Source organism: Struthio camelus, chromosome 13 (assembly GCF_040807025.1).
Source record: "Struthio camelus isolate bStrCam1 chromosome 13, bStrCam1.hap1, whole genome shotgun sequence".
Classification (NCBI taxonomy): Eukaryota; Metazoa; Chordata; class Aves; order Struthioniformes; family Struthionidae; genus Struthio; species Struthio camelus.
The window spans coordinates 13,811,719-13,839,240 of record NC_090954.1 but is presented as its reverse complement, the minus strand read 5'-3'; the positions used below and the strand labels follow the sequence as shown (position 1 = coordinate 13,839,240).

At 42.5% G+C, this 27,522-nt stretch overlaps 1 protein-coding gene and 1 long non-coding RNA gene across 13 annotated transcripts in view; one reads left to right on the top strand and one right to left on the bottom strand.

Annotated features, from left to right (window-relative positions):
- HTR4 (5-hydroxytryptamine receptor 4) overlaps positions 1 to 27,522 on the bottom strand; it is a 146,086-nt gene that overhangs the window by 82,200 nt on the left and 36,364 nt on the right. For 10 of the 12 annotated variants that reach the window (XR_011143868.1, XR_011143869.1, XM_068959321.1 and 7 more), the window contains one exon: positions 16,996 to 17,077. Coding sequence is in view for 10 of the 12 variants with exons in the window: in XM_068959321.1 (XP_068815422.1) it covers positions 16,996 to 17,021 (26 nt within the window). In the remaining 2 variants the exon portion in view is untranslated. Of the gene's footprint in view, positions 1 to 16,995; positions 17,078 to 27,388; positions 27,433 to 27,522 lie in introns of all 12 variants that reach the window. The other 2 variants (XM_068959316.1, XM_068959317.1) reach the window with 1 other exon arrangement.
- On the top strand, positions 14,869 to 26,034 carry LOC138069078 (uncharacterized). The gene is made up of 4 exons (XR_011143870.1): positions 14,869 to 15,148; positions 22,791 to 22,952; positions 24,246 to 25,616; positions 25,733 to 26,034. It is a non-coding gene; the product is annotated as an uncharacterized lncRNA (long non-coding RNA).

The window sequence follows — 27,522 nt, the reverse complement described above, 5'->3', positions numbered from 1 at the left end:
GAATGAAGATAGGCAGGTCAGAAACACATCCTTGCATGCTCATCTGTGGAGCATTTGCTGTGAAAATAATTTTGGAAGCATTTAAGAGAGCTTGGGAGATCTCTCCAGAGTTTTTTTTCATGCCATGTTGTATTGCTCCGCTAGGGAGTGTCCAACAGACACGTACATCACTGGGGTTACAGAAGCATGCCATCTGCAATATGCTTCTGTACATCTGCCTTTTGAATAATCTGTCATCAGGTAGGAATATTTGTTAATTATTCAGTCTCAGCAATACAAAGGTGTTAATAATGAAAGAAGAGGATATTGCTGTAAATTAAAATCAATGGTTTGCATAACATCTTTGATCAAATCTGAATGCTTTAGCTTCCAAGCATGCTTCCCTGTTTAATAAAGCAGAGACTGATGGCTTTGCTATTATGAGGAAATGAGATTCAGACAGAATGATTGTTAGTTAGTAGGAATATAGAAATCACTTAAGGAAAAAGGTGAAAAGCTGATGAGGAATGAATGCTGAAAACCCACATGTGGAGGCATTTAAAAGGCTCATCTCTGTAGTCATTACTGTTATCAAAGTGTAATTATTTTTTCAAGTTCAATTTCTACTTTCCTGTAAACACCGCAACTCTTCTAAATGACCTCAAGTGCTTTTGCATATTTTACACAGCAATTAAACCACACAGATCGGTCATGTCAGTAAGACCAGGTACACTGCTCCTCCTTATGCATCTCACATCATGACCTCCATGCCTTTGCCGTGGGATAAAATTGCTAATAGAATCCAGCGCTGAGAGCACCCTGGGCACTGCCTCGACACTCCTGGGTTTGGGCGGGGGGCAGGCAGGTGAGCAGCCGGGCTCCGGCCCCATCGGGAACCTTGACAGAGCCCATCGGCGCGGGCAGCGTGGAGCACTCAGCTTACAGCTGGGAGAAGACAAGAGATGGTATCTCCAAGATTTATGCAGGGGCACTAGAGAGAGAATGAGGATACAAGGGAAAAAGACTCCTCTTTGGGGTGTAGAGGAGAGCAGCTAATAAAAAGGAGTCCTGGGTGACCAGAGAGCGAGCCACTTTCAAACTGGAGGGAATAACTCCATTCACAGAGGTGTCCGGAGCATCCTAGAGAGGTAGCAGGGTCCTTAATATGCACTTCATAACAAGGTGCATGTGTAATTCTCACTGAAGAGAATTAAAAGCTCAGGGGATTAAGTTTACCAGGCTGGCCTAGAAAAGAACTTTCTTCTTGATTTAACAGTGGCCTCAAAGTGTATGGGGCATGTGTGGAGGAGTTAGTCCACTTCGTTTGCAACCAAGTCATGGCTTTTCAGTCTGTTATTGCCGGTGACATGGTATCTCATGTAGGTCTTTAACTATAAGTAATATGTAATTTTCCTCCGCTCCTCTCCACTCCTCCGATTATTTCTAGGCATAAAATCAGAGGTTCTTTGATAAAAACTTAAAAATCAAGCTATGTTCTTTTATGAATAAACCTAAAAACGTGTGTCTGTATAGAAACATGACAATAGGGGAGAAATTATTTGATCTATACCATATTCTTCTCTATACTGCCACCTAAAAATATTAATCAGAAGTCATCATGAATCCAGCAGTATAACATTTCTTTTAATGCATTTAAACGTTGCACTGCTTGTGCTGCTTCACTTTAGACTGTGCAGATGGCAGGACCACTTCTAACAGATTCAAATCTATTACGTACTTCATTTCTGTTTTAGAAACAGGTCAAGATTAATTAAGCTATTGACAAGCCACAAACAAATCCTATTCCGTGTATCAGAATAATTCCGTTGTATGGTTAGTTTAATTGAGTGCATCATTTTTTACCAAATAAATTGCAGAGGAAGAATAGTGTTTTTGTTTTTTTTTTTTCCTTTTGTGCTGGTTTGGACCTCAGAAGAGTCCTACAAACTGACTTGCTTCCACTGGCACTGTGGGACTTAAAAAAACACCATAACAGCACCACGAAACAACAGCAGCTTTAGTAGGACCATTGCGTCTGCGTGCAAAGCACTGGTGCTGCGACCCAGCTAGCTCAGCACTGCTAGGAAGCATTCTCACAAGCTATGAAATGAGGATTTTAGGCCAGCTCCCCTTAGTCAAAATTACTGATAGCATCACTGATGTTGCACCCTGACTCCACATACCTCCTAAAGGTCAAATGCTATAGTGCTTAAGAGAATTAAGTGTTTACATAGCTGATAATACCGATTAAAATGAATTGTTAAGAACAAACAAAGACGACAGGCTATTTAAATGTGTTAAAAATTGCTGTGTGGGGGATGTGTAGTCAATCGGGTATGTTCTAGGAACGCCCTCTCCATTTCGATAGCAGGTGTGTGCTGGAGACGCCACTCGCCTGCGGCTCCTCAGGAGACTTAGTAATGCTGGATGTGGGTCAGAGCAATGGCCCAGGCATCTGGCAACAGCTCTGCACACAGTTCAGGCTTTGAGACGACTCAGGTTCAGGTCACCAGACAAGACACGAGAGGCTCCGAGTAACAATCCCAGGGAAAATGAGCTTCCTTCCTGTCTGTGGAGTTTCCTCAGTTTACACCAGCAGAAGTTCCTGCCCTTTCTGCATAAAAATCACATCTGGGACTAAAAACTGATCCTTCATGATGATCTTCTTTGTGGAGATGAAGGTCTGAGACCTCGAGAGAGAGAGAGCAGTTTGCAAAGTCATATAGGAAATGCGTGACAGCAATAGGATATGAATCCAGATCTAGAGAGTCTCAGGACAGTGCCTGAAATTCAAGGCCTTTCCCCCTGTAGGGAAGTTATAGCAGAGTCTAGAAGTCAGGTCTGTTTCTACTTTTTCTAAAATAAAGGATGAAAATCCTGCATCCTGGCTCTGCTCTTTCTCGAATAACAGACAAGTATTATATAATTTACACCCACATATGAAAGGATACTGCTGTAGCACTTATGCATGTAAGTACAGTCCTTAAAAACCATTAGACTGTCACCTAAAATATAAGCTAAAATTAACTTATGAAATTAACATTAGATTAAGATCATCATGTTTACATGGGGGAAGTGCAACTGCTGCTATTACTCTCGGTACTTCTGTTTCTGATCCACTAACAGCTACCACAGGAGATCTCCTGCGCAGAGCACTGCACAAACACACATGACAATCCTACACATCTACCTGGAGTGTGCAGGGCCTTGGCCCTGGGTTTCGTTCCTTGCAATATACTTCCAAGTTTTTAAACTTGACTGTCAATGCCACCTTTTAAGCTGAATATTCCCCTTTTATTTCTGCATAAACATGATAACACTTTTCGTGTATGCTGGGTCTGCTTGTTTTAATGAGGTTACCAAATACTCTAAAGCTATGAAAAAATCAAATTTCTGGTTTAGCATGAGTAGGAATTTAAGCACCGTGTTGTACCAAACACTTCCTCATCAGTCATGTCATTCCTTTTCTGTACCCGCTTCAAAGTGCAGCACAGACGTTGTAACAATCATTTCTCCTTTGTAAATCCTGAATAAAATTAAAGATCAAACATGCCTTTAATCAGAAATGTCTTGATCTGTTCCTAATTAGAATTGATCTTCAGAAGTAAGCCCACTGCATCTACCAAACTACATATGTCAGTTTAATAAAGAACAGAAGATGATGAAAGAAACAAGAAAATAAACCTGACTTTTGGTGTGTATGCTATCTGAATAATGTGATTATCCTCTGTTTTCCTCGTGTCACATGTAAGTCTTAAACAGAGCAGGCTCTACGTTCCAGTGACAAACATGACACAACGATGCTCAGGAGATCTGATTTAAAGAAACTCCTTATTTTCCTAGCTGCTTTCCTGTCAACTGTCATTTGTTTCACTTCTAGATTTCATAAATGTTGAAGATAAAGTCTAGTAAGTTCATCAGACCAAAAATGATGGCAATTTAGAGATCATGTAAAATAATTTCACTTGTACAGAGATATAAATAACACCATGATTATTACTTCCCTTTACACACACATACCACACACACACACATATCTCAGGCTTTAATCTCACCAGTTTAGAGACATGGGAGTAACTGAATGGATCTGATGCAGATCTGTGATATCACCTCCTCTGGCATGAGAGTAGGTTGGATAATCAAGGTTGAGACTCACGATAAAAGTACTCTGAGTGTACATGTTTTCTGCGCTCACTGCAATCTGGGAAATGCCTTCTGCAGACACCAGGTGCAGAACTTGGGTCCACTGAGGCTGATCAGGCAGAGGCTGATAGCTTTCATGGTCAGTTGCTGCTCCTGAGCTAATCGCATTTATTTGCCTGTCTTATTATTACTTTTGTCATTAAAATGTGAAAGTAAGCCAGGCCTGGACGTGATCCTGTGCAATGTGCTCTAGATGACCCTGCGTAAGCAGGGGGGTTGCACTAGATGATCTCTAGAGATCTCTTCCAACCTTGGCCATTCTGTGATTCTGTGATTCTGTAATTTTTTCTGCTTCAGAGCAGGGAGACTGGTTCCCAGCCTGGGGTCTGTAGATCCCTGGCAGTGCTGAGCTATTCAGACTGCTCTGTCTGAGGTAAACAGGGAAGGCTGTTGCATTGGGCTTAAATTCATTGCTTAGGTGTCTGCAAAGCCATTGGAAACTTTACAGGACCTGCCAATCAGAAAATGCTGAAAATCAATGAGTTAAGACAGTGCCACTGGGCTTCTGAAGAGTTAGCACAGTGCCTTTTAACTGAAGGTGAGTACTGTAAGTTAGTTTATGTTGGCAATTGCGCCAATTTTGTGATTAATTTTCTGGCCATTTAAACTTTAATAGGCATTTCAGCTGCGAGACAATTTTAGCTAAATCAGTTTATAGCTTTTAGCTTCAATGAAAACTTCTTCTGTTTTACAATGCATCACCAAGCGTAATTCTAAACAGATCCTCACATTACTGCAAGGAGACAGCATTAACAAGAGCTCTGAGTGTGGTTTACAGGAAAAGTTATAAGCAATACAAAAACACTAGGTGCCTGCATCGGACTAGACCCAGATCTGCTGGGCTTGGGAAAGCATATTGAGCAGTAGCTGAACTGCAAGAAATAAAAAACGCATGTTTCATTGTTGCTGCCAGCTCTGCCTGAGAATCACATTCCCATTATGGCCCATAAAAATGGAAATTGCAAATAATGGCAGTAATGGGACTAAATCCATCCCAGCTGCTTGGGAACGGAGATAAAGTGCGTTCCTCCACTCCAGCATGGCCCAAAATACCACAAAAGCAGTTTAATCCCCAAAGAAGTAAGGCAGTCAGTTTATTTTCCAGGGATCTGTACCAGCAAGGAGGAGGCTTCATATTTAGATGCAGAAGCTCCAGAGAAGCTTCTCTGGCAAAGTCTGGAAAGGGAACAGCCCTTGCCTCTCCCACACTGTCTCCTTTCCACAGAGTACCTCAAAATCTGGGCTTCTGTGACATGCTCTGCTTGCACGAGTGCTCCAAATACCCAAGACCCTGGTTAAGTCTGCTCAGATACATCAAATAGCTTTTGGGCAGTTCCTTCACCTCTCAGAGCAATCGGTCCTGAGATTTCTTGTCTAAATCAGCTTGAACCATGCCCTTCCTGCCTATCTTCTCCTTATGTGGGATATATTTATTCTCCTATTACACTCCTTATTGAGCAGAGAGAGCAGATAAGCCCTCAGAGCTCTCAGGAGGTTCATGAGAGCGGCAAGCTCTGGAGAGCCTCCATGCTAATCTAATTACAGTGAGCAATGAGCTGCCTCATCACTAGAGTTCAATGGGTCTCACTGTGGAAAGGCTTTGGAAACAAGTAGCCTTTGTGTTTTTAGGTTCCGGCCTTGAATTCAAAGTTGAGGAGAAACTGAATGTCAGTGATACATATCTGGAGATAAGGAGATGGAAAAAACAGCATCTGAACTCTAGAAGCCAACTGGGAGCTCTGGTCATTTTTCAGATTAGGCTAGGGAACTGGAGACTCAGTGAAATAATTTGTTTACACTTACTTGACTTCTGGAACTGACTTTTAAAAGAACTCAGAACCATCAGGACGTGCTCCTGCTCAAGACTATAATTGTGGGAGTCTGCTTGTACATCTGTCCGGCCCATGCTTGAGTGGTGACCCAATATTCCCAGGGGGAAGAGTGCTCAGGCTGTGAAACTCACATTGTAGAACTGACAGATACCGGCTACATTAAAGCTCTGGGAGCATTGGAAAGCAAGGAAAGTTTCCACGGTTACTCTTACACTACCCCTATGCACAGAGCCATAGTTGGAGGTGAGCTCTGCGGTAAGTGCCTAACCTAGGGAGTGATGGCAGAAGACAGATATGACCCCAGACCACCTTTTACATATCTCCACTGCTCTCAGGTAGGCATGAGCCTATGTGCCCAGTTAAGGCAAAGGCTCTGTGTTATTCACTCTCACTCCTTCACTCTGCTCCATCAACACATAGATAGCTACTTAAAAGCATCCTCCTCACCCCATCCCATCCCTCACTAGTGGCAAGCAGAGACCTTTTCTTTCTTCTTTATCCCTCTCTCAAATTACGGCAATGCTGATGTGCAGCTGAAAGGTCAGCTGCTGAACTTTTTTATCAGAGCTATTCCAGCATAGAGCTGGTAAGCTGGGCTCCTTTCTCTAGCACTGCTGGAGCATGCTGAAATTATGTTCCTAAGAATTGCTCTGCAAGGACATTTTTTTAAGTTTCTGTATTTACTCTTCCTCAAAAACGGGAAATAGGGTGGCATCTGGCAAGTGTGGGATCAAATTCTTTCTATGGTTCAGCTACCATACCCTGAGAAGGCCTCAAGCTGTATACGGCTTTATGCTTCAATGAGCTTTTAATATGCATATGCTTTTATTTCTCTAATGCATTTGGCTTTACACTGACTGAAAAGAGAGCAGAAACTAGACCAAATGCAAAAATTCACCTATGACAGGTGGACCTCCACCCCCCATTCATGGGCTTAAAAATGGGGTAGTTTGGTCTCAAGTTGCTTGGTTTGTATTGAGGGATACAAGCACAACAGCTGAACATGCCTCTTTGCAAATCCTTTTGCAAATGTGACTCTCGGTATTCACAGGCCGAATGGCACTTTGTCTCCCATGGGACAAGGAGGAGCCACCTGGCTTGAAACATTTTTCAGCATGCCTTAAGCTTCTTTTTTTTTTTTAACCTTCCCTACAACGGATTCACTCTCAAACAGCCAAACACTCCCTGAAAGCTTCAGCTCCTCAGGATTTCTATCCCTCAGATGCCAAAGCCTGTGTTCAAACAACTGCCTCTTCTAATCATGTCCTGATTTTGAGGAGCCAAAGGCTGCTGCTCAGAAGACACGTGATGACAACTTCTTGGGTAACAGATGGGGCAAGACAGTAAGTCCAGACAGTGAATAAAGTTTGCTCTAAACAGCAGTAACAGCAGCAGACCTCTGACTATTTGCTAGACCAGGGAATCATACAACTGATGATTCATTGCCATAGTACAGTAAGAGCAAAATAGTGGAAACACTGAACTAGGTAAGAAGAAGAGTACAATTCTTGTCTGTGTAGTAGATGCACTTTGCTCCATCAGCAGTCATTTGTACTATCCACAGCAGGCCCTAAATCCATAGCCAGGCAAACAGCACTGAACATGTTTTGATACTATAAATGCTTTTCCAAAGCTGCGAATGACTCTTTCTGCAGCTGCATATACTATTGTAGTATTGCAGCAGCGATCTGGAGCTGGTAACAGCTCACTGCTGCTTTCAGTATTGCAGCCCCAGTTCCCAAGACAGCAGTTCTGGAATAGATGTCTGTCCAGGACCTCAGAGTTGTTTTCTGGCGCTTTTCCCAAAGCAACTCAGGAATTTTAATTAACTGAGAGGTGAGCAAGAGCCATTAGATTTCCACCTACCGCAATGCCAATACCCCTTAGTTTTGATACATACCATTACATCTATTATATAATTAAACACAGCTCTGTCAATATGACTCACTACGGCCTATTAACCCTAACACTGCTAATCTATCCTGTGCCTCCCACAGCTCTGGCTTTGCAGCCCTTTCTCTCAACACACCCTAATATTCCAGTCCCAGGTTCTTCACTCATGACCTCTGAGCACGGCTGGCTCAGAGAGTCTCAAACATAGGGACAAATCCAATTTTGCCAGCCTGAGGATGAGGGTCAAGCCCGAAAAGCCAAGGGGAGAGTCCTGGAAAGTCCCTGGACCCTCCTACAGCAGCTGCCAGCCTGCCCGTCCTTATCTGGGGTGGGCAAGAGAGCAACAAGGCCAAGACCGTTTTCCTGCTTTTGACAGTCTGCTGCTTTCTGGGACAACTTCCCATCTTTCGCCAACAGCTAGAGCCAGCTCTTCCTCAGGAAGTCCCAGGCTTTGGGACAATTTCCTATACTTTTAACTGCCTTTTAAACCGTCTCCAAAATCTTTACTAGCTGCCATTCTACGGAGAGACACTGAAGCTAAAGAAAGCTTGTGCTGTAAGTCATCAAAAAGTTAATTGTTACAGCCCCGCTCTTCGTCAAGGACATTTTCATCTGCAAAGATTCCTCAGGGCACCCTAGGAAAAGTGGAATGTAGCATCACAGTAGTGTGTTATGGCCTTATCTCCTTCAGGGGGGCTCAGCAAACAGACAAATTGTGAAGCTGCCCCTCTCTGAACCTGCACCTTCTAAAGTATAACAGAGAGTGTACATGTCTCACTTGCTCCACAGCTGCCGTAAGGGAGCACGCTATTAATTTGCAGAAGTTAGAGCCAGGCTTAAAAATTCCATTAATTAAGTGTTGGTGGAGGTGTTTGGAAAGACATTCTGATAAATATAGTGCATAAAGTGTTTCCCTAGAAACAGAAAAAAGTTCAACAATATGAAAAGCACCCAGGCTGACAACAGCTACCGTTCCTGCTGAGCAGAGCCTGGGCTCTGTAGAGACTGCGGTGCAGAGAGCTTTTCACGGGGCTTTGTTTGGCTACCGATGGTTTTTGGCAGGTAGTGCGAAAATACAAAAATGAACCTCTACACTATGGCTCGCTTCTCTGTGCCCTCCTGCTTAGCCCCTCTTCCTGCTCCCTGTGTCGGACGATGGGGAATGCCCTGTGAAGCTTATGGCTGCAAATTCAGAAATGCTGAGTGCGTTCAGGGCTCCCAGATGGTGGGCTCCCACGTAGGTGCCCAGCTGCCCCAGCACCCCAAGAGAGGCAGCGGCTAAACCACACAGACCCCAGCAACTGACCTGCTTTCAAATGGCTACTTATAAATGGCTCATTTTCTTCAACAGCACAGCTTATATACAGTCTTACTAGAAGTTTTGCCTCACAGGGGACCCATAGGGTTTTATTTTGCTCTTCTCTGGCACTTCATGTTCAGCCTGCCATTATTCTTAAGAGAGAATGTGGTCATCTATGTCAGCTTAACGCATGGGAGAGGACACTGTATCACTTGTATATCAAGGGATGAAAATACTCAGCTTTCATCTACTCCTCTGATCACTGCACCATTCCTATCTGGAGGATGCAGACAGAGAAGGTAGGACTCGGCAGAAAATCTGCTATGTCAGTGCATCCGTCTCCATGGAACTGCGTAAGTGAATACCTTTCCGGACAGACGCAGCAGGCATTACAGGAGGATTAGACTTGATCTCCCCTTAGAAAGGTGACTAACAAAAAAAAAGAAAGAGTGCTCTAAGCTGATTCTGTCCTATTAAATGACATTGTAGCCTCGTATTTCCCACTTCAACAGAAATCTGACTAGAGAGGTTGAGATAAACAATGATTTCATGACCCAAACTGTAGAAGATGGAAAGGTTTTGAAAAGCACTTGTGTGTATATAAGAATAAGCTCTTCTATTGCAACCTGTCTGAGGAATCTTAAGCTGTTTGCTTTCCGTGAATCACCACTGGCAGAGCACACAGAGCGCACAAGCTCTCTTCTAAAACCTTTCCATTTTCTACCGTTTGGTTCATTAAATCAGATGCTTATTTTGTTCCAGCCATTCAGCACAGCCTCCATCCCCTCTAAATGGCCACGTCTGCATTCAGTTTTCTGCCTGGCCTGCCTCACATGTCAGTTCTTGGCCTCCTCAGTCTTCTTTTCTGCTGGCTGCCAATGTCCTAAGCAAGAGGATGACAGAATGGAGGCGACTTTGGGAACAAACTGACTCCTCGCCTATGGCACCCCTTGATACCTCCCATGGGGTGCTACTTTCATCCTTTTCTCCCTGATCTCTGCAAGACTGTTCTCATGAACAGCCCCCTTGAGAGCTGCTCAGTGAGGGCAGGATCAAGCACTCTGGGTCTGTTGCTCTCCCACTGCTGACTACTGCTCCTGCTTTCCCCCAGGTTTGCATGGGGAGAGGAGACTCAAGCACTTTTTCTACTTCTTTCCATGACTAGCCATCCTGCCAGTTTACCAGCTTAGGTAACAGACCCCAGCCCGAGCTAGCCATCAACAGCACTGCTTCCTCGTCATGCTGTCCGTGAAGGAATGAGCCTCTTGGGGCAACACAGCAAGGCTCCAGAATTGGGACTGACTCAGACATACAGCCTGACTCAAGAGAGTATATCATCAAGGAGATCATTTAGCAGAAATATCTCATGTCCGCCGACCCTCTGTATGGGGATTCTGGGAATGGCAGCTGGGTTAAATAACGAAATCTTTTCTTTGCTTCCAAACAAACACAACTAATTCACCCAATTTGATTCCTTGTTCCCTCACCTTGCTTCTCATTTCTCAAAGTCAAGACAAGATTAATGAACACTACACAGTACTGCTGGAGGGCCCCACGTTTCTCAGACTAATTCAAGCCACAGAATCCCTTCAGCAACAAACTGGGAGAATTAAAGCTGATAAAGCCAAGTTTGGAAGCAATTAACATCAATCTAAAATTCAGTTGTTTTGGGGGCTCAGCTTAAAAATAAAAAGCAATTACTATTGTGACAAACTGAAATAATACATAGTTTCTCCATAGCTGATTTAACAAAAGGAGTCTGCCTTCACCAACACCTACAATAAAAAGGCTTATAAAAAAGCTATTTACTTACACTGAACTTTTTAGTGATTTTTGGCAAAAGCTTATTTCTCAAGAGCATAACAGCCTTTCCCAAACACCTGAAGAAGCAACAAACTTTTTTACAATGTGAAGCACACGATGTAGCTCTAACCATGCTCAGAACTGAGAAGAACTCATTCAGAGGGCAAAGATTTCACGTCACTGCTCAGGAACTTTAGAAGAGCTCGAGCCAACAGAACCATGGTCCCTCTCACCCTGTCCTGGTTGTAAATGCATAGACAGCTCTTCCTCCATTTCTTCCCTCCCAGTTATGGGTCTGAAGAACAGCAGAGGCTGTTAGCGCTGGGGCTTGCATGGGACTCCAGTTGTCACCAGGGGGAGAATCAATCAGGCCTAAAGATTTGCCCAAGGTTGTACAAAGAGCGCAGCGTGCGAAGTGGAAAAGAATAAGGTTCTCCAAGTTCAGAGCACAGCCTCTTGGGCCCAAGGCTAGCAGAAATGTTTAAAAAGCCACCTAAAACACAACTGCGTAGACAACATTTAGCATGTTCTAGTAGGGTGCTTGTCTAATGGAAACATCAGCCAGTGCACGAACGGTGGTTTGCAGATTTCAAGGACAAGTGTTGAGATTACCTACAGTTAATGTCTGTAACCCTCCAGCCTTTTGCTCTGTTGTAAGCAGCAGTGGAGCCTGCCCATGCCAGGGCAAAAGCATTTTTAAAAGTTTAAGCTAAAGTTTGGCTTTCAAACTGTGTCAGCAAAGCTTTTCTGAGCAGTCTATTGAATGAAGCATTTGAGCATCCTGTAGCTGTAGGATGGTGGGAGTTGCACAGCTGTGTCATGAAAAGTACTCTGAGGTGCCTGGTCAGTCAAAACTCAGCTAGCCAAGGAGCTGGTAATGTTGGAGTTGCAAAACAGCATTCATATTAACAGGAAGAATGAATGAGCAGTGCATGTTGGAGCTCAAAGAGGGGAAAACATATGAGACTGTCCAACCAGGCTGTTCAAAACTGGCATGCAGAACTTCACTCATCTGTGCTCCCAGCAGAGTAAAGGAGTCAGATTTAGTTCTTGTGAGATACAAAGTGAATAGCATGCTGATAGGGTCTTACTTTGTCCCTGACTAAAGAGAACAGTATGCAGTGAGAGGATGAAAGTCTAATCAAAGGCCTAGGAAGGCTTTAAAAGTGTTTAATAAGGCTATTGCTCAGTTCTTTTTGTGCACAGCAGATTTGCAGCCTGCACTGGCAAGTGCTCAAGGGAAGCAGAGCCCTCCCTCCTAGGGCCTCCTAGGCTTCCTCAGCCAGGTCTGCAGAGGCCATTCTTGGTATAAGGAAGCTCCTTTCACAGTTTGTATAGGCAGAGTTATTATGTACCTAACTCTCACCGTAGGAGCCAACCTGGTTTCTGGTTTGTACTCAGAAAAATGAGAGCCCATGGATACCCAGGTGACTTATGTACGTACAAACTATGTCTATAATAGCTGGTAATTTGGCACCATAGGAGCAGACGAGTAGACCAAAACAGCTGGTACAAGGGTCCTACACCTAGAGGACAGAGGGGGTTATTCTGAACTAGACTGAGGCCAGTCCCCTTGCCTGAAAGGCATCGCTACGCCTGAACATGAACATTGCATTGTTTTCAACCCCTAACTTGTTCAGACCCCTCTATCCTCATTAAGGATTGGAGGATGGTTGGCGTGGAACTTCTGGTTTAATTTCTTCAAAAAAGGAGTGTAGTTCATATGCTCCCTAAGTGCTATGTGATCTGAACCAATACACCACATATAGGGATGACTGGGGAATTCACTCAAAACTACACTACTGCTCTGAATCAAAATGCCACTGCAGAGGCAGTAAAACAAACTGCACAAAAGCCATCTCTGTGCATATTCAGAGAATACCATTTTCCTCTTGTGCCCAAAGAGAGTCAACCTTTTTCCACTGTCTCCAAGGCTGTCACAATTATGGCTGTTGTATGAAAATGAAATTGTTTAATGCACCAAACTATAGTAAAACTGACAGAGAACTGCAGACATGTTTTGAAAGTTTGTACAAGTTCATCAGAACCTTGGGCAAATATTTTGGCAGCAACACAAAGTACAGCAATCTGCTTCCTAAAATACTTGCACCAGGTCTGACTTCAAACAGAAGAGTCAAAGTGGTGCATCGCAACCTTCAAATAGAAGAAGAGGCATCTCCCAAAGTCACGTGTTTGGTACAAAACCTGTCCAAAACTCAAACACCTTCTATCTTCTGCATGGCTGGTGCACTTTGGGCCAACAAAAGTGCTCTCTTGGTCTTCTCCCTTGATTTGCCGCATAGATTAACCCCGCACACAAAATACATCTTCCTCACAGGGGAATAAATGGAGAACTTCTAAAATTCCTTTGCTGGGGTGGGAGCTTCCTCAAAGCTTCTGTCACTGAGAGTTCGGGTGAGGGCATTTTGCAGGAGTTCCTGCCCTTTGGCAGGAAGGCGTAAGCAGCAAACAGCATATGGTGACAGTGTTCATTAAGTGTCTGCTTGGCTAGAGCTGGTCAGCAGGAAGAGCTATCGTACTCTTGTTTATTAATTGCCTAAATAATATTTTTACAAAGTTGTCTACAAAAAAGAGAACAGTTTTCCTTCACATTCTAACCCACTGAAGAGTTCAAATTTTCATTTCAAACCACTTGACAGTAACTCATTAACCCACTGCATATAATAAATGTGTCCAATAATAATCACCAAGTCATAAGAAATCAAAAAAATCTTATAAAATATAAATCTGAAATGCCTGTGAGGTCATTTATTTTTCAAATCTAGAATTAGAGAAAATGAGGTCTGCTACCCCCTCAGCTGTGATAAATACAAGTCCCAAAGCAGACTGTCTAATATTTTCCAATAATGTTTCTCTAACTTCACACTGCAGCCTTTGTAAAATTCATAACTACCTTTTTCCATGTAAATTAAACATTCCCTACAACATTTGTACAGCTGAATCTGCCTGCAATGCTTCAGGTAGCTACAGAGGTGTAAAGCTGTTCATCACCAGAAAGGTTTGGTATCCTTTGGGGCACCTCATCAAAATCACTAGGACAACTGAGATACTTGTTTCTCTGAACCAAAGAGCAATATGCTGTTTTCTCAGCGCTAAGCTCAAAACAAAGTCATTTTGTCCTTCTATCCATCCATCCTGCTTTTGTCCCTATGTATGTTGTCAAAGCACCTCCTGTTTCCCCAGGGTTTGCTCCCCTTCATATGTGGATTTTCCACTGAAGCGTTTCGGAGCCCCACAGGGAGGGTGAGTGAGGACTGGAGTACTTTAATCTCTCTGACTCATGATATGGCTTTGCACAACTCTGAAAAACAACATTTGGAAATCCTTGGCTTCAGTAAAAAGAGTTCACTATTTCACATCTCGTCAAAAAAGCTGAAAATAGGGGACAGAAAGGGGAAATAACAGCTACTTACTGGTAGCTGACAGCCAAAGTGCTAAAAAACAGAAGTTCACATATTGGAAGAATGTGGAGTCAAAATAAAAATATATGCATAGAAGGAAGTACTACATATACAACCAGTCATGCAAAGTGAAGGACTGTTATTACAGTTCAGAAATAGAACTACTAGGAAAAAAGAAATATAACCATTCCTGAAGTAAAATGAAAGTGAGATCTGACCACAGTGTTTGATCAAAACAACTAGGAAATGTTGGATCAATATTTATTTAGGAGAGCTTTCAAATTCCCATGGATTAGCATTTGTCAGACCCCCAAGAATATTTTATGCTGCCTTTTAAAATCTAAGCGGGAAGACGGATGACGTAATTTACCAAAGCAGAAATCTCTTCTCAGAGACCCTTCCACTGCTCTGGCAGGATAGGACCAAATGAGTTGATTACACTAACCAGTTTCCAGGAGAAAGCAGTCTCTTGAGGGACTGCTGCTGAAAACCCTTTGCCTGGGGCAGCTGCAAAGGGCATTTTCTGCAGCAGGTTGACCGAAGGCCCTAACCCTCCTCAGCTCTGCCCTTGCAGCCCCTCCGCGGTACCCACGCTCCCGAGGAGCTGGCAGAGAAGTATCCCCATGGCAGCAAAATGGCTCCGTCCCCTCAGCACTTCTCACTTCACTTAGGCTCCACAGTGCCCTGGAAAGCATTGCAACCAGGAGCGGAGACAGGTAAGACACTCACAAAGCCTAATTCTCCTAGGAATCACCTTTTTATTGTTTGTTTGTTTATTTACTGAGAACAGTCTACTTTAGCTGCAGTAATGTGCCACGAGCATAAGGACTATTTCATGTGCAAAGGAGGAGTAAACGAGTTGCCAAGGAACTTTCAGAAGCATCAGCCTGAATTTTCAAAGATGTCAATTCATGACTATTGTGACTCCTTGTTAGTTTTCATGGGCTCGTCTGGGAGTGAGATTTTTATTTAGAGTTTCACAGAAAATCCCTGGAGACAACTGGTGGCAGCCTTTTTGCTCTGTATTTGTTCAGCACCGAGCGCCATGGGCACATGCAGCTGCAACCTGAATAAGAGAGCGGAAGGGCACACACCTGCAATCACATCCTATAAATGGGCAGGGGCATAGTAGCACTGTTCACCCTTGCCTAGACCATGGTGAAGGCTGCTAGGAACTATAGTGACGCTCAGAAACAGGAAGAAAAGGACAATGATGTTTTGGCTCTTACAGCTGTTGCCAGAGTGAACTATAAAAATCCACCCGATCACTTAGAAGACATCCATGTTGGATCAGACCGACTCAGTGCCTGTCTCCACTAATGGCAAATAGCACACTACTGAAAAAATATAAGGTCGAGGTTAATACAATGTCAACAGTGTCACCCTTCCCTCCTGGTGTAGACACTAGGTTCACATTCATTTGTGGTTCAGGCACTGGCTGAGCCAGTGTTTCTCTGTGCCTCTCAGTGTTTATGAACTGATAGATTTTCCTCCTATGAATTTTGAATGCAAAAGATGAAATGAATATTAGGGGATTTTTTCATCATAGTCAGAAACAGAAGATTTTTTTCTAGTGTCTTTAAGGAAAGGAAGAAAAAGGCTATACAGAAAATTGTCTAATGTCAGCAGCTTAATTCCCTTTACAGAGAAAGAGCAATAGCATAAGCATCTAACTATACTTCCGGTAATAAAAAGTCAGACAGATACCATTAAGCAAAACACACTACCTTGACTACCTGGTTATAAATGTGACCTGCTAAGCGTGCGTTAAAGCAGTGGTTTCAGAAAACATTTACCAATGTGCATGGTGACAAGAAGAGGAATAGGAATTCCATGCCACATGGAGGCTGGGCTTCACCTTCAACTATCAGGGGGTCTGAGCTGAGTCTTACTGAAGCTGATGACAGAACTTCATTTACCTTTGCGAGATGAGACCAAATCTATGGCAAAGAGCAAGTATCTTGTGTGGGACAACCCCCCCCCCCCATTAGTGTGAGCTGTGCACAAACCAAGGTCAGGGTGTTCCCTGGAGTTAACCTGAGTTTGCTGAAGCCTCCTGAAGTTACTACTGACTTTCCTGATACATAAGCAGGAATTTCTGTAATTTCTCTCTCACTGATACCAGTAGTGTGCCCACGTTTGAACTGATTTCAGAGATGTTACTTCTTGCCCCAGTAAAAGAAGAGAGAGATCCGGTTGTAAGTTTTTAGAACATTGTACCAAAAGGAGCAAACACTAGGATCAGACTTGCAGCAGATACAGATGAGCTTATGCCCAGTTTTTGATGGAGCCTTATGCAATTCTGCCACAAGGAAGTCCTTGACTTGGCTAAGCCACACCTTGCATTTATACAAATAACAGAGTAACACTACAAATAACAGAGAACATCTCACAGAAACCCCAAACCAGGCACTGCTGCATGAGCAGGGACCTTCATCTACAGGCAAACAGAAAATAACATTCTGTAGCTTTGCAACATCACTGCACATCATATCATCACTGCCCTCCTGCAGCTCACCAGCTAGATGAGAGAGGTGAGAGCAAGCCATGCAGTTTATCCTACCTCACATTAACATCAAGTTCTTCCATCACAGGCAATAGGCGTAGGGAGCTGGGAGTTCAATGCCCAGAGAAGAGACCTTGTCCTGCAGTGGAGAGAGTTAGAAAGGACAGTTAGAAATTAAAGGATCTGTCATGGGTACATGTCTACCCCAGTGAAGAAACCCCCATACGCTTTGTTTTGCCCCTCTGGCCTCGATTCTCTTGAAAATAGATTATGTAGACATGTCAAAATGAAATCATACCTTTGCAAAGAATTTTCATATGGGTTTTTTTTTTGTTATCTCCCTGGACATATTTGTATCTCACAGTTCTAAGGTACGCAAAACCAAGATGAAATGTCAGACAACCCATTTGTGACTCTGCATACAAGATCCATTCATGCCTAACCTAGAGCTAACAGAGTACTGCAAAGTCCAGATGGGACACTGGCTCTACTGAAATGAATGACAAAATTCCCACTTGCATGAGTGAAGTCAGGTCTTCACCTTGAAGCTAAGATCAACCTTTAATCCATCCTATGCTCTTCTAAGTGTGATATAGTTTAGCAGATTTTAAGCTTTGGTCTCCTTGACTAGCTGGTTCGTGAAGGAAAGGTCTGAGTCTTCCAGCATTCCCTGCTGACTGTGGCCACCTGCGCATAGGCAGTGACATGTGTGTGAAGCTCTGTGGGCTGACTCCAGCAAGTCCACACTGAACAGCACCATGTCCTGTCTTGTGGACCTAACTCAGGATCAGATGAAATACGGCTGGACGAATGTGATGCTGCTGCTTTGGGACCTGACACTGCATACCAAGCTAGACAGGAGGCACATAAGCTTCTCCACAAATGAGATGCTCAACGCGTTCCCAAAAGCTTTCTAAAATGTCCCACAACTGCTGCTTCAGAGACCCCCTCCAGGTAACTTCTTGGATTTAGATATCAGATGATTGCTTCAGTTGCAGCCAGCTAGAAAAATACTATAGCAACTGCTACACTGGCACAGAGAAAAGGCTTCTCTGGTATAATACTCATTTCTATAGTGGTCAGGAACAGTTACTCAGGAAGAAGTTTTTTAAGAAACATTGCACAGGATACAAATCGTAGCTAACACTGTATCTGTCACAGTCCTCTACAGACACCTTGTTTTACTTGCTGAGTAAAAAACCCCAGTCTGTGTAGTCTCTCCTCATACAGAAGCAGCCCCTTCCCTCTGATTACCAGAAAAGAATTACTCCAGAACTAATTTCAAGAGACCTGAACCCAAGGCATCGTGCCCTGTGCCCACTGCACACTGTGCTGCACCCAATTAGCGCTGGGTGCTGGTGCGGAAAGAGGCACACAAAAAACCATCACTGACCAGTCCATCCTGTCTTTTCTTTCCTTCTGTGAGTGAAAATCTCAATGTCCTCAGAGGGATCTATACGCATTGTCAAAGACTCTCCCAGCTGAAAGAGTCTTACTTCTAGACATAAACACATGCAACATAAATCACAGGTACCATTCCTGAGATTTGTTCGTCGAGAGCCATGAAGTTTAAGAAGTTTATGAAAATATTTTATGTTCCAGTGCTGGTGATACTGAGGAGCTGGGCAGTGTGATGTAAGTGACCTCTTCCAGCCTATGCTTAGATGCTCCCATGCAAAATAATACGCAACAGCATGCACATATGTAAGTTGTAGCGGAACTGAGTAGAGGACTAAGTCTTTTCATGATAAATTCCAAGCTTTCAAAATTTAAAATAGTTAGAATACAATCAACTGAAGAAGACTTGCAAAACCTGAATGTGAAAAGACAGGGGAGACTGCTTGGTAAATTAGCTTCTCTTTTTACATGAAATTAAAACATTGACTGACCACTAAATTAAAATAGGTTTCCTATGACACTATATTGTACAGCCTTATGAATACTTAATAGCAGTACTGTAATTACAAAAAACTAAATGATTTGCAGCTCAGGCTAAAGCAAATGTACTTACTCTCAGTAACGCTAAGTGGTATAAATATTGATGGGAGTTTTAATTCTATCAAAATTCTATCAAGAGTCCAAAGAAATGAATACACCAGACTAATAAAGACTTTGTGTGTTTGCTACTATTGATCCACTGGAAAAAAATTGGATAAATTTCTAGGATCACATCTTCAAAATATATTCTCAGCTCTTCAGACTGTTGACTGTCCCTTGTGTTACGCCTGTAGAGAGCTAAGTACAACGGTACCTCTGTGGCACTATTAATAATAAAGTAAATAAAAGTAATGTTATTACGCTTTCTTGGATTCAAAGAAAAGATTGTAATGTTGACTCAGACTTCCCGGATGTGATGCTAGGTTTGCACTGTAAGTGAACACCCACTGTCGTGGCCTGAATCAGTGCTTACCAATACTAGTACTTCAGCATGTATAGACATATATATGATGTTTTATCTGAGTGTGGAAACCTCCAGAATTTAGCCACTATTTATATTTTAAGCCTACAAATGGTCTTTCTAAGGGGACTTTGGAAAGTGATGGCTTAAAGACCACTACTTCATTTTGCAGTTATAAAGTGACAGGCACAGAGTTTCTGATCAAGTCACCTCTGCTTCCATACAAACTGACCTCCAATTTCAATTTGACATAAGAACATGAATATGAAACATAGCACTCAATAGGTTGCAGTCAAAACACAAGAAAATTCGACCCTTCTCTGCCTGCCAACACTTTATGAATGCTGGTTAGCTCTGCCTTATAACATCTTTCAAAAGCAAGTCATCTTCTTCTGGTTTTACTGTGGAGGAAAGCGAGGCACAAAGAGTTTGTCTGAACCCACCGAGACAATTCAGAGTAGAGCAGAACCAGATATAGATATTAAATGATCTTTCCTTTGCCTCAGTATTGGGATTTAAGAGGTCTCTTGGGAAACTTTCTGAAACAAGCAAAATTCACAATTTCAGCATAATCAACATTCTCGTTGATCTATGTTCTTACTTGCACACCAAAATGTGATTTCTCAAGTATGCACCAGAGTTTCTGTTCCTTCAGTCACAGTGAGTATGAGATGCTAAAAACATAGGAAAACGTTTTTTCTTTTGCATTAAGATTTTCTTCATTTTTTTTCTGTTTTCTTATATGGTAGAAATAACATTTTTGGTACAAAACAGAAAAAAAGTGAAGGTGCTAAGGATTTTAATGAAACTAGGAATTTCATCCAAAAATATCCAACCACCTCTTGCTGTGCTGTTATGTGTGTTTATGGCATCCATCCCATATAGTGTGTGAGTCTCATTCATCACATTTCTAATATTTCGCCTCACCTACAGTTTATTCCTTCCCTGACATTTTCCAATATTCCTAAATTTTACATTCCTGAAAAAGTTTTTAAAATCCCTTGTAATATTTTTTTGCACAAATATGTTATCTTTTCCCCATAAATATGGAACCAAAGAACAACCAGGTCTGAAGCAGCAATGCATTTAAAGCACCACACTGAACAGCCTTCCAGGATTAGGAGCATCATACCACTGTACGAGAGAGACTTGCAGTGTTCAAGGGGTTGCTGGCACTTTCATCTTTCCCCATATGATGAAGTAGATAATGAACATACAATGAAAGGACCCCAAAACAATGACATTATTTAGCTTTTGTGGGCTTTTCCTTACTATATTTTACAACTGAATCATCCGTTTTCTTCCTCTCCCCGTTACACCGCAGTGGTTAGTTTGGTAGTAGTTGGAGTTCCAACAAAGAAAGAAAAATGACCTCAATACCACCAAAAAAAAAAAACAAAACTCCCTAACAGAAACTCTAAATGGTTTCATTCTTTCAAGTGCCAGAACAGAAAGTAATTCTGATAACTCTCAAAGGAAAAATTTCAGTGATTGTATGTCTCAGAATTCAGCTTGGCGTCATACTGTTTGCTTTATTTTTTTACAGAATTTTGTTATTTTAATGTGCATTAAAATTACACACAACCTGCTTCATCATGTTATCATAAAGACCTCTATACCCACTGAAATATTCTATTATTTTTAGCCTATATTTTTTATAAAAAGGAATATTTAATAGATCATATCATTCCATTAAAATAGGAAAACAGCAGCAGTGCAACGCTAATGCTGGGGAATAATACAGAAATCAGAAAAAATAAGAGCTTAAAATATTTAAATGTAATTTGAGAATTAAAAAAAATCAAATTTGGAATTTTTAAATTAAAAAAGACCTTTATGAAGACCTATTCCCCCAAATAAACTTGACTGAAATCAGTCAGTTGGCAATATTTTCACTTCAGTAAAACCCAAAACTTTTTAGTGAAAAGAGATGTGGGCACAGCATCTCCAACCAGGTGGACAGGAGAGCTCCAAAAACTTGTCTTGTGATTCACAGACTCCTCATCACTGCTACTACAAAAGAGCAAGACACTTGTACGACATGAATATGACTAGTCCTAATCACCACTGACTGCACAGGAGACTGGAACTGACTTGGGAAAAGCAATCTAGTAATACATCTCAGCAAGGCTGCATTGACAGCATCCAGGGAAATCAGAACGCATCCATCTGTCCAGACAAGATCCGCTGCACCACTTGCACCACACTCCTTCACCTGGTACACCACTATGTCACCTTCTCAGATGCCATCCTCCCTCGGCACCTTTTCTCCTCAGCTCCATGGTGATGGGGGTAAGGAAAGAAAATCTAAATGAGCAGGTGGATAAACCAGTGTCTTCCCAACCAAGCTGTGGGGACTCATGGGGAAACTTTGTTCAGAAACTTTAAAGTATAAATCAGGGATTCACTTCTCAAAGACCATAGTGATCTGGTAGCCTGCTGAGCTAATCATGTGCCTTACCTGACCACAAAGTCACCTGCTCTACGTGGTGGCCCTGTTTGGTTCTGCTACTGGGAGCCTTGGTAAGGGTGAAAATGTCCTACCAGATGACAATAGCTAAGCCATTCTTGCAAGACACTTTTCTTGCAAGGCATTGATTAACTGAGACACTGACATATTCTTCATCTAATTTATTTCCATCCCACTCAAGCACCATCTAGCTCCACTTTCTGTCATTGCTGAGCTGACGATAACAAAAAAGTTGAATCATTCTCCTGAAAACTTACACTTCCATTTCCTGCATTGCTAGATTGTGCTTCTTGATCATTTGTGAGACCTTAAATGAAGTGGTGCCTAGGCTGGAGTGAGCAGTCTGAAAAGCCCATTTCATTTTACCTGCAGATCCACATTATGTGCCTTTCCTTCTGCACTACTGAACGATCCCACTACTGAACTTCAGTAGAGGGATGGGGATGTAAAAGAGGGACTAGACCTAAACTCTGGGTCTGCCTCATGCTCTCTGTGAGGTTTGGACTAACCACTACAGTTCTCAGACTTCACTCTTCTCTTTGTAAATAAGGTTAAAAGGTATAAATGAGGTTAAAAAAAAAAAAATAGTCCTTTTCCCCCATTCTTTCGCAGTCTTGTCTATTCGGAGTAGAGTGTGGTATGCAGTGATGATGACTTTGTGCAACCTGTGACTTCACTGGAGGTGTCCTGCAGGCACTCATTATTTCAGGAGAACACCCAGCAATTTAAGAAATCAAATTAAAAATTAATTAAAATTAAAAATTAAATTAAATTAAATTTAAAAAAAAACTTGCCATAGATGTTTGGAAGGCCTATTAGGCATTCCTCTAGAAATGGTTATTCTCCATAATTTGGAGTATAAATTCTTTGAAGTACAGAGAATCATTTAACTTTTGTCTAATATTTGTGATTCCTGATTGAGGCCATAGGAACAACTCTAACACAAATAAAGACTACTACTAACATTTGAATCTGTGATTTCAGGAGGTTTCTCGCTTTCTAAACATCTGCCAAATTTAAGCCGGAATTGAACAGAAGAGCCACTGCCCCACTTCTACCACATTTCTTATCTGAGGTTGTGATTTTTGCTGCAGTTCATCTCCATCATTATCAGAGAAACAGAAGTTGCTGACAGAGATCAAGTGGGTAAGACTTTCCCAGGTTACATTAAACTGATACCTTGTAGAGACAGTCACCTCAATCCAAAGATAATTCCATGCTCATCACTGCAGAGCAGTTCAAAACCCTCCTAGTGCTGCAAGAGAATATCCTCTTCCAGATCAAGACAATATTTGAGAAATAGGAAACAGCAGAGTGATCTAACTTATTCTGCTTCTAGATAAAATAGCTCCATTTCCACTATTCGTTTGTGATAAAGCTATTTCCCCCTCCCACAACACTTCTTGCCTTCTCTGTCATTGCTGCGGCTCTTTTCTCCCCAGGAAGGACAAAGCTGCTGAGTCCCTCACTTGTCAGCCAGAGACAGATTGCTGGATTGATTTTAAATGAAAGTCATTCCAGCAGCTTAAAATGCAGCATTTTGCTTAAATGGGGAAAAATAAAAAGACAGAATTGATATGTCATCTGAAAAAGAAAATGGAGTCCAGCTTTAAATAGAAAAAGACATAAGAAAGTCCTCTAACTCAAGGGTTATTTTACGAAATGACTCTTTAAACTCATGGAGAGAGTCTCTGACTTGAAAATCTAAACCACAGGTGCTAAGTTTAACTGGCTCGTATTCCACAGTGACGCAGGAGCCGCAGACGGCATACAGGTCACAGAGGAAATGAGCACCTTGTCCCAGTGTATTTGTGGACAGACAGGCTTTTCTTCATTGTCAGGTCTGGCATTCACAGCCTGCCAGCCATCACCTCCGTGCCTTTTCAACCTTACCACCAAGTTATTCTGCATTTCCAAAAAGAAAAGTTTAAAGTCTACATCTGGGTACCAAAATAACAACAATAAACCCCCAAACTCACAGCTGCTCCTTTGGAAAGGATGTATGGATGCAATTCTGCCTACCTGTTCTCTTCGATCGGATCTAGCCTAAGAGGTCCCACTACTGACAACATATAACATAAATACTCTTGAGACCCTCCACCAAACACGTCACAAGAGTTCTGCTGGCTGACTGAGCCCAGAATTGACACTTTGTGCCATGCTTTTATCTCCTAAATTGCAAAGGCTCACAAACTGAAGTCTTTTTACAAGTGTATTATATTCTCAGTCTTAGGCTATAAAAAATTGTTGTCTTTTGCTTGCATGTAAGAGATATCTATTCCGTGTGTGCCAGTGATAGCAAAAAATATCACAGAAGTATTTCCCTTGGTTTCATGATTTTGTCCTTTTGAGGAACACTAAAGCAAAATTTATTTTAGAGTTTTCAATAACAGTAAGATTAAATGCAAAACAAAACTTGTATTTTCTTTATATTTACAGCAGTAAAGTTTCCATGGAATATTCAAGGGTGACCTTCTTCCAGTCCAGAGTTTGTATACCAAACTTGTTCACCCTACCAATCCATGTTTGTATAAGAGCTCCAAGGAGAGAAAATAGCTATAAAACTTAAGATGTTATTTACTGTGATACTATTATTATGAAATTTTAAACCCCACTGCTCTCCCCATTAGCATTTACTATCAGTTGACAATCAAAATACTCTAAGGCTTTTTCTGCAATATCACACCCTCAGTGCAGGAAACCATTACAACCATCCAGCACAAAACTATGGTTCTCTTAAAAGGACCAAGATACACTGAGTGATATCAATCAGCAGCTGAAGGAAAGAAGAGGGGATTGAGTTCAGAGAGCGCATCAGAAGTGAGAGTGGAAACACAGATGGGCATGATTTCCATGACAGTATCACAGAATTGTTTTTGTGCTTATAAGGACAAACCACAATGCTCATATTCCCTCATCAGCACAAAGGACTAAAAAGGCAGTGCAGCGCAGGCTTCCAGACAGCCTTTTGAGAGCCATATGTGTTTGAAGGGGATTTGTACAGGACTACCACGGTTCGTTCTTGCTCACTGGTCATAAAATTTCCCCATAATTCACTGTAAATTTGCCCTTCCTACCATACACACTTTCCAGCTACTCTTGTTCTCAGCACACCACACAGACACCCAGGGTATGGAAATCCGTGCCTGAGAAAGGCACCGATTGTGCTTTCTGTGACTGCAGTCATTTAAACGTAACACACAACGCCAAAGTGTGCAATATATAGCTAGGAAAAATGGAAATCCTTCAGCTTAGAAACAGGCATGATGATCCTGAAGGGACACCACAGCCTGCAAGAGGACTCACACTCACTAACTCGGCACTGCTGCGTCTAGCGACCGGCGCGCATGCCGCAGCGCAGAGCCGCTCTGCGCTTTGCCTGACAACCTGGCTTTTACCAATTCTCTAATAAATTATTAGCCAGGATATCACCATCCAACGGAAAATGAACTTTACTCAGAGACAAGTGCCGACAGTCTCGTGGCAGAGGTTAGCACGTTTGCTAACACGTACGCCAGCTCGAGCGCAGTGCCCCGAGCGCAGGTCGCGATGGGCAGCGACTGTGTGACTCAAACGGCAACCCACCGGGGCTACCGCCGCTAAAGCAACAGCAGGCTCACGCCGCCTCTTGTTTAAAGAACAGCCCTGCTCCCTGCTGCAAAGCAAACAGAAAATGAGCCGTGAGAAAGAGCACATTAACATGGGCATTCGTGTTATCAAGGGAATACACTGCGGTATTGTTCTGAGCTCCGCTAATGAGAACACCAGCGCTCGCCACCTTGAGACGGCCAAGGAAAAAAGCGGGGAAAGGTAACATCTCCCTACTGCTATCCGAGTCCTGAAATGTCACCGGAAGAGGCACAAGAGCCTGGAATCACTCCCAGATACAGCATTTTAATATTTGTTATTACTCTTTGCTCTCCCAGCTGTGCAGACAAGCCTTTTCTGCTTGTTTCCTTTCCTGATTGGGATTCCCATGCTGCCTGCAAGAACCCTCTTGGTAGCACTGCGTCATTTGGGCCAAAGAGGGGAACAATGAGTCAAAACGGATGAGCAAGGCAGGAAAGATTCCTCACTGCACTTTGCAGAACAGAGGCCTGGCTGACACCGCACTGCAGGCACTGTGATTCATTTGTACCATAATGAGAGGGAGAGTGTAACTTGTATTTTGCACTATCTTCAATTCCTGCCCGATTTCCAATACGCATTGTATGGTGGGCACGCACCACTCTCCATCTGTATGTCATACATGATTGTAACTTTATGGTGTTGGAATAAAATTTCTTTGCTTCATTTTTATTGCTGCCACAAGACGATTTTGTAGCTTGTGAAACACAAGCAGGAAATAACCTCCTGCTCTGAAGCCTCGTGCCTCGTGCCGCGACACACCAGTCACTGCATTTATGCTTCTGCAATCCCTGAACTTCAGAAGAAATAAGAATATTTTATGGCCTAGGTGTCTTTGTTTCTTGCAATTACTTCTGTGTAGCTATGACTAATGAAATCAGTAGGTTTGTGCTCTATTGTATCTACTGCAATTTCCACTGTGCAAAAGGGTTAGTTTAAGCCCCAGGTCTCACCTGTTAAAAATTCCCTGTTACTTTTGTCTGACCAAACTGAGCACTGACAGGAAGTTTTGGGATGCACATGGGTGAATACATTTGCAGCAGAGGATGCCTTACAGAGACGTAGGGGGAAATTTATAAGCCATGGCATGGAAGCCTGGGAAGCACAGAATTCACTTTCTCCTGCAAATTCTGCCCAAGGGCGCCAGCAAACCTGGTCTGAAAATCCCTGGTCATTTGCAAGTGCAGGTAGAGCACCACTCTTGCTAAAAATTGCTCTACGCAAGGGAGTTAAGATAAATAAACTAATATAAGTAGGAAGCTGTTGCTGACAGGATCATTTCTCTGAGTGAGGGCACTGATCTCACGCAGTTTAGTGCATTGCATCCCATTCACGCTTTCGCATTAACTTTCTTGCCTGTCTCCGGCAGAACAGACCCAGGAGTTTCCTGCTACCCCGGGCCGCAGTATAACGCCACATGACTCCATACGACGTTTTAAAAAATGAAGGCTAGACAAAATCCCCAGAGCTTTGCACTGCAGATATATGTAGCTAACTCAACCGACTCATGCCTCTGCTGCCATTTCTTCACACTCCATTAAAAGATGACAGATTCTGCAGATGGAAAACTGGCTGAGCACATTCATCTTAAACCTGCTCTGCCTCTGGCTCACTTAAAAAATTAGTTAGTTGAGGAGCAAGCTAAAATGATTCCAGCCCCAAGAGACCTTGCTTTTCTCCAGATCTGTACAAAATATATAAAGGAGACAGGCATCATCTATTCTAGTGAAGAAACTGGTACCATCAGGGAAAGTCAAAAGGTTAATTAATTAATTATTTTTTAGAAAGGGGAAGATTATGTGAAAGGGAATGTGTTAAAACACTTTCTCAGTTAAAACTTTCCCTGATCTTACCTAGGGAAAAAGTTTGCTCCAAATATTTCAGGGCAGTAGCAGGGCTGCTTTGAGAAGATTATAGGCATTTACACACTGGAGAAAAAAAGCAGAGAGACTTACTCTGGTGGTGATCAGAAGGAAACAACCACAAAATGCAATTTTTCCTAAAAAAAAAAAACCCAGTTAAAATAATCACTTCAGGCTCAGTACTCAGCCACTAACTGGGCTGCTTTGCACTGCTCTGGCAGCTATGC